General features: G+C 33.7%; 2 protein-coding genes across 2 annotated transcripts; both read left to right on the top strand.

Moving 5' to 3' along the window:
• Nucleotides 1–1,466: 1,466 nt before the first annotated feature.
• HELRODRAFT_180890 (hypothetical protein) lies at nt 1,467–4,810 on the top strand (the record flags this gene model as incomplete). Its single annotated transcript, XM_009030171.1, has 10 exons — nt 1,467–1,931; nt 2,054–2,223; nt 2,330–2,485; nt 2,656–2,789; nt 2,898–3,072; nt 3,527–3,611; nt 3,842–3,964; nt 4,049–4,168; nt 4,317–4,503; nt 4,677–4,810. The coding sequence occupies 10 exons, from the start codon at nt 1,467–1,469 to the stop codon at nt 4,808–4,810; spliced, it is 1,749 nt and encodes a 582-aa protein (XP_009028419.1).
• A 421-nt stretch (nt 4,811–5,231) lies between these two features.
• HELRODRAFT_180891 (hypothetical protein) lies at nt 5,232–5,714 on the top strand (the record flags this gene model as incomplete). Its single annotated transcript, XM_009030172.1, has 1 exon — nt 5,232–5,714. The coding sequence occupies one exon, from the start codon at nt 5,232–5,234 to the stop codon at nt 5,712–5,714; it is 483 nt and encodes a 160-aa protein (XP_009028420.1).
• Nucleotides 5,715–8,107: the final 2,393 nt, after the last annotated feature.

Raw genomic sequence — 8,107 nt, forward strand, 5'->3', positions numbered from 1 at the left:
TTAGGTGTTTATAAATGTATGAAAGTGCAATGTAAGAATATGTAAGTGTAAGTGCTATGTGTATTGTATATATAGGCAAATAAACAAATCCCTAATATTCAACAAACCAACAAACAAACAGATAACAGCAGCCATGCATAAAAACAACAACACAACATTATTTATCCCTATTCTTTACTATACATACATACCATTCACATACATTGTAGAACTACAATATGTATTATGTATTATATATTCAACTACATAGCTTGGGTATATGATTGTATATCTATTATATTAGCATCTATTGGCCTAAATATATTAGATAGATATGAATGGGTATGTGTTAATGTAAAATGCATACAAATATAACACAGATAGCCCATATAACACACAAGTGCATGCATGCATCATTTGGTTTGGTGTGAAAGTAAGAAGGGCTTTTATAACTTTTGTTGAAAAGTAACAAAATTGATTAAATAAAAATTATAAAATGATATTAGATTAGATTAGTCATTACATTAGATTAGAGATTAGATTAGATTAGGATTAGTGCTATTATTATCTTTCTCTCTTTTAGTAAAAAGTGAACGCTTCTTATCTTACAGATAGTTTCCTAACTTTATTTTTGAGATTTTTGCTTTTGCACTCAAAACGGCCACGCTGGACCCCACCCCCAAGTGACAATCAGTATCATCATACATTCGTCAATCAGAACAGAATCAAATGAGTAAAAAATTTACTTTTTACAATTTTACATGCAAATGAAACAATCCTGCAAATGCGAATGCTTTGGCTAATTAATCGTCAGTATTATAAATCCTATCAAATGTTCGTTTAATAAATCGAATCAATATAACCTTATTTAATAAAAATTAGGAATAATTTCAAATTAAACCGATTTCCAGTTCTGTCGCCAGTACATAATGAAACGACTGCCATTCGTCGTTTACAATTGCTGAGATTTTGTTTTATAATTACTTGAATTTACTTTTCATAGGCGAATAAATAAATTTAAAAGTTGACTTATTTTTGAAAAGTAAACTTACATCAAACTTTAAACATACCTGTCTCTACCGCGAATAATAATTATATTTGTATTATTAAATAAATATTCTGTCATCAACTTTTTCAACTTTTAAAATTTTAAAAATTGTGAATGAAGTAAGGAATTTATCTGCCTACCTGCAATCATCTAGCTAGATTCTACAATCTACATCTACTACAACTACACTGACTACACAGTACACATATAATATATATATATATATATATATATATATATATATATATATATATATATTATATATATATATATATAAATAATTATTCCAACTAATAATATAATCCACTCACTAATTGATTAATGACTAAATAATGGAATTGGGTTATTGGTTATCACAAACACAGACACACAAATAAACGTTATTAAATAAATGAAATAATAAATAAAATAATGTAACTACTCATGACTAATCACATCAATGCCTGTAAGAAAGAAGTATGGAAGACCAACACCCTTCACCATTATTAAACCGACCTACAAAGCATTCACCACAATTTTGCTAGTTTTCTGCTTGTGGACTCTTTTTTACGTGCTCCTAAATTCTGATGATGAGGATGATGATGAGAATGCAAATGTTTCATTACATGGAGCCTACAGCCTGGTTGATCGTGATGAGTTTTTATTTAAGAAGATAAATAGGAAAGCACCGCACGATCCCAATCCTGATCATCATATCATAGCCAGTAGTAGTAGTAGTAGTAGCAATGTGGGTCTAAATTTTGAAAAGTCAACAACTTTTAATTTTTTGTTGGAGCATATGTCGATGGATTGGCACTTTTGGTGGATGTCGACAAGGTTGGAAGCAATTTGGCCTCAAGTAAAAAGTGAGGCTTTCAAAATTGTTGGGGACTGTGAAGAATTTCATCCTTACAGTAGAAAAAAAGTTAGTTCAGTTTAAATTAGAAAAATTTTCATTGTTTTTTTTATAATTTTTCATGTCAAATTGTTTGTCATCTGGAGAAGGTTTTGTTTTGCTAAAAGTTTTTATAATGAATATTTTTTTAGATTATAATCACACCTGGCCTGCTCACACTAACCAACTTTGCAAGTCCCCAGACAATAAAAAATGGCGGCTCACTTGGTGAATTGATGCAGTGGGCAGATTTGGTTGCTGGATGTTTGGCTCTGTGCCAGCAGGTTGTCGTCAGGAGTAACTTGAAAGTTGTTGCCAATGAGTTAGTTAACGAGCTAGTTGTTGTTGCTGTTGTTGGTGGTGCAAAAATTTGCTAATAATTATCAACATTTTATGATTGATTGAAAAAACAAACTCACTCCACTCAGATTGAAAGCCATGTCGTTGAGTTCTTTGGAAAAAAATAAAAATGGAATTAGGACAAGTGAGGACCAGGGATGTGCTGGGGCTGATGAAGTCGACATCATCTTTACTGACATACCCGGCTATAGAGCTCTTCCTCAACAAATCACACAACTTTACAAGTACAACTGATTGATTTGTTGGACAGTTGGAAATACATTTCTACATGCACATACACCAAAACATAAAAAATCATGAACGCTCACACACACACACACAAACATATAAACACACACACAAACACTCACATACGCAAGCTTACCTGCACACACACACACGCACAAACACACAGATACAAATTTCGTATACTGGATGTATATGGGACAGAGCCAGCATACAACGACCTAGCATTCATCAAAGCACACAATCTCAGTGTAGGCTGGGGAGGGCTGGATTTGAACCCCAAACAATTTTACACCATGTTTCGTTGGTTCATTATTATTCATCGTTATTATTATTTATTTGTTATTTAGTTTTTTTTGGAACTGTAAAAAATTGAATGAATCAAGGTGAAAATTTTTGATTGATTGACAGCGCACACACCTGACAATTCATTTCTTGGTTTCATGATCACCAAAGACCAAATATATAACCGGCACGCGAACTACAATGACGACAATGACATCAATAATGGCAACATCAACAACAAAGACGACGACAAACGCGTCAACAACAACAACAACCACAACGAAGATGACAATCCAATCAGGTATGTTGTCTACAACAACATCAACAAAAACATCAACAAAAGTATCAACTACATGATCAACAATAGCCACAACAAGAAGCAAGATTTTGCATTGCTTCTCGGAAAAGAAGGAAAATATTTAGAGGCGATTTTGAATTTTATGTTTTTTATTAATCATTCATTCATTCGTTCGTTCGTTCGTTCGTTTATTCACTTATCTATTCATTAATTCATTTATTTTTTCATTCATTCTTCCATTTATTTATTCATTCATTCATTCAATCATTCATTCATTCTTGCATCCAGGGTCAGAGTAGTATGTTGAAAATTATATCAAAATATTTTCCATTAAAAGCGACGATGCATGCCAGGTTCTTACATTTTAAATCGGTCGTGTTGATTTATTAAATCATCATCAGTGATATTACTTAGCAGCAGAATTAGTATGATATCATTTGTTAACTTTCTTCTAAAGGTTCCAAAAACTGCTTCCAGAAGGTTCTGAACTTCTTGGTATTCAAGATGTAAACAGTTATAAAAAACTTCTATCATCAGCCAAGGTTTGTGTACATACGTACATACATGCATACATACATATACAACATAAACATACATATATACAATATATACATATTTATATGCATTTAGACACACGGCATCTACGTACATACTACACAACGTGTACACACAGCTAACTTTGCAAGCTTACTTGTTGGCTAATCACATTGAATTGAATGAGTAGCATATAGACAGGTATATAATGTATATATGATTGAGGTACATCATACAGGTGTGTGTCGGCTTGGGAGATCCAATTGAATCACCAAGTCCCTTGCTCGCTCTTGCTTCTGGCTGCATATTTCTCAACCCCGCCAAAAATTTAACTCTATTTGGGAAACCCACTTCCAGGATTGTTGGTGATGGTGATGATGTTGTTGGTGTTGGTGATGATGGTGATAATAATGATGACAGAGATGATGTTAATTTTACTAACCAGATAACAAGTCAGCACCCTTATTTGGAAAGGTACATTAAGGAACCCCACGTCTTCACTTTTGATGCACACGATTCCAAGCAGCTTGAAGCTGTCATGCAGAGAATTGCTAAGATTAAAGATGTCGGTGTTAATTGTGAATGAATGAATGAATGAATGAATGAATGAATGAATGAATGAATGAATGAATGAATGAATGAATGAATGAATGAATGAATGATTTAACGAATAAATGATCAATCAATCAATCGAATGATAATTCACTGAACAGTTTGCGCCAGTGTTCCCCTATGCCTTCTCAGTTCGTGGTTTCCTTCATAATCTGAATGATCGACTGCTGGGACAAAACTTCTGTACAGACAACAACATCAAAAGAAGCAAAAGCACCAATGATCATTACAATTTTTACCTCGCAGATGGCAATCACATTGATTGTAAGGAATTGTGTTACGATAAAAGTGAGCACGGGCTACAGACAGCTCTTTATTATCATTCAGTTTTGAGTTCTTTGTATCCTAATTTTTTGTATTTTGCTGTAAATTTGTTTTCTAAGCTCTATTGGTTCATTTATTTCATTTATTCATAATCTTGGCCAGACAAAAAGTGGACATTTATAATTTGTTTTCGACAGATTTGATATGTGAGTTGGATCACTTCATCCATCTCAACCACGTCAACTCGTTCAAGAGGTTCTGCCATTTTATTTCCAAATCCATATTTCTATTTCTAATTGCTTGCAATAACACTCGACCACTCAAAACGTAAACATTTTATCACGTGATGTAGATTAGGCCTACACTGCAGTCACGTGGTTATATTACGTCATCCGTCGTCGCCATCTTTTGATTCGATAACTGCTACATGCTATTTACAACCAAACGACAAACCTATTTTTAGCTGCGTTGGAAAACCCCAAGAAGATGATGATGGTGAAGATAATACTAAAAAATATTATCGTGGTAATAATAATAAAAATTTTACTAGAAGTCATAATAACATTAATTATAGTAAGCATCTTAATCATCTTCACCACAATGTTAGCAGCTTCAAGATGAGACAGGTTAAGATGGCTCAAGTTGATCGTACTGCTAACTATGATGATGACGATGATGATGACGATGATGGTGAGGGTATAAATAATTTTAATGATAATGATTATATTTTGAATAAATATAATAATAATAATATGAAGAAGCCTAATAATCAGAGCAACAGCTTCAATAATACCGGCAAACTTAACGTTAATTCAAAAATTCGCAACATCAGCAAAATAGCCAAGTACATATCAACGACTACAACTGCAGCGTCATCGTCGCCAAGAAAAACAACAACATCAACAAAGATTGATAATAAAGTTGGGAATAAAGAAGGTTTCAGTGAACATCTAGGTAAGGTTGAAAGTTCAAGACGAAATGTCGTTGAAGTTAGAAATATTGTAGAACGTAAGAGAGTCAAGATTGTACGGAAGCCTGATGATAATTTTAATGGGGTCAAGCATAGAGGTAGGGATAACGTTGAGAGAGTAAGTAATGAAGAGAACATAAAAATGAGGTCACGTGTAGGACAAGTCGAAACGAGGTCACCTTATATAGGTCAGGTTAAGAGGTTGTGTCCTTGTGTGCTGGATTTGTATGGAGAGGTGTATGATGTTGATGATGATGTTTTATGATGGCTGTGATGTTGTACTATGATGATGATGTTGAAGGGCCTTACTAAAGATACCTAACTACGCATCCATCCATCCATCCATCCATCGCTTTTTATTCATCGATGGTTATGCATTGATTATTTTTTATTCTGCCCTTGTATTATTATTATTGTTTTTGCTGATTTCATAATTATTATTGATATTTTTATCCATGATCATATAAATATATAAAAATTTTGATTTTGAACTCAAGAAACTTGAGAATGAGTTACGATCCACAGTTAGGAAAATCGGAAAATCAAACAGAAAGCTAACTAACGCCGAACATGCCGTGATTTTCATTAATAATTGCTTATATATATATATATATATACATACGTACATACATACATACATACATACATACATACATACATACATACATAATATGTCTGTTATTGTATAGGACGACTTTGTTATATTTTTACATCTCACCAAGCGGTCCAATTACATGAAAGTTCTTTGTTAATATCTACGTCATCATTATCGTCATCGTCGCTTAATGTCTGTTAGCCTTTATTTATTCACTCCATTAATTTTGTGTGCCTTCTTTTCATTATTGAGTTATTTTCGTGTGTGTTTTTATTAGTTTTCTAATTTATTTCTATTTATTTTGCCTATATGCGCCTATGTGTGAGTTGGAATTCTCCCTACTGGATCATAAGCTTATCCAGAAGTTATATTTTTCTTTCCAGCTATTAATAAGGATATATTTTTGAGTTATCATATATACATTGTACATGCATACATACACACATACATACACACACGCCTACATACACACACATACATACATACATACAATAGATCATAAGCATATCCAGAAGCTATATTTTTCTTCCCAGTAATTAAAAATTATCATACATATATATAAACTTTTACAGTCCTTATTAGGCGTCTCATTCATGTTGACCGGTTTAATGAATTAATAAAAGTCCTAATATAAATGTCTCAGCCAGTGAAGATGATGATGTGCTCAGCGTTCGAATTGTGAAAAAAGAAGTAGGGGGGCTCACAAGAACTGGCGGGTGAAGTTTTGAATGTACGGGGGTCAAATTTTGACCCCCCAACAATAAAATTAAATGAAAGATGGAGGGTCTTATTTTAGAGATAGGGGGTAAAACCCCCCAACCCCCATCAATTCGAACCCTGGATGTGACGATGGTAACGATGATGGTATCCAGTAATTGAATCGATTAACTAACGGGTAGGAAGCTTATCCGTGTGTGCTCGTTTCTCAACAAAGCTCAAACTTGCAATTTGTTGTATATATAGATTCCGTATGCATGCATGCATGCATTGTTTGTGTATGTATGTTTGTATGTATGTGCATGCATGTATGTGCATGCATGTTTGTGTGTTTGTGTATATTTGTGTGTATGTATGTTTGTGTGTGTGTGTGTGTACGTATGTACAGAGTACTACAACGTTGTACATAGTAGGACCAATTTATCGATGATTTATACTTTTATCTTCTATCCGATTCTTTGTTGTTGTTATTGTTGTTTTAATGATGTTGTTGTTGTGTTTAATGTTGTTGCGGTTGTTGCTGTTGTTTATCTGAGCTTATTGTGGTTTATTTTCTGTAATTGTTGTTTATGCTTGTTTGTTGTTGTGTATTTTGTTTATTTTCAAAGTTTTGTTTTGTATGTTTGTTTGATTTAATCTGCCCCATCCATGCATACAATATTTGTTGTTCGTTTGTTTGTATGTTCGTTCGTTCATTCGTTTGTTTGTTTGTTGTAGCATAGTATTTCCTGTTTGTTTGATGCTTTTGTTTTTTTAGCTGCTTTGAATGACTTCATTTTTTGTTTGCTTGAGCACGTTTGTTTATTTGTGTTTGTAAGTTAGTTTATATTTGTTTGTGGTGTGTGTTTGTATTTGTTTGTGGTGTGTGTTTGTATTTGTTTGTGGTGTGTGTTTGTATTTGTTTGTGGTGTGTGTTTGTATTTGTTTGTGGTGTGTGTGTTTGTATTTGTTGGTTTGAAGGTTCGAGCAGGATTTTGTCTTCTGTCGATGCGTTGTCGGGTGATTAGTGAAAGTTGTTTGTATACTTGCCTGCATGTTGTCATTGATGCTGATGCTGCTAATGATGATGGTGATGACGTTGTTGATGTTGATGATGGCGTTGAGCTAGTATTCATTAGTTCGGGAGCACGCATATAGGATGGCGAGCATGGAATCAGCACGTGACATGCAGCAGTAGTTTGAAGTCTTTAAATACCCCACCACACTTGCTTCATTCCAGCATAATTGCGACGTTAAAGTTGTGGAAATGACGAAGTTGTCGTTGGAGCGATGGGCGTTTTATACTGAGGAACGAGTCGTGAGAGAATCTCTGAAAAAGCAAGTTGTCAGGAGGGGTGTATGTTCAT

This window comes from Helobdella robusta (assembly GCF_000326865.2).
Source record: "Helobdella robusta unplaced genomic scaffold HELROscaffold_65, whole genome shotgun sequence".
Lineage (NCBI taxonomy): Eukaryota > Metazoa > Annelida > Clitellata > Rhynchobdellida > Glossiphoniidae > Helobdella > Helobdella robusta.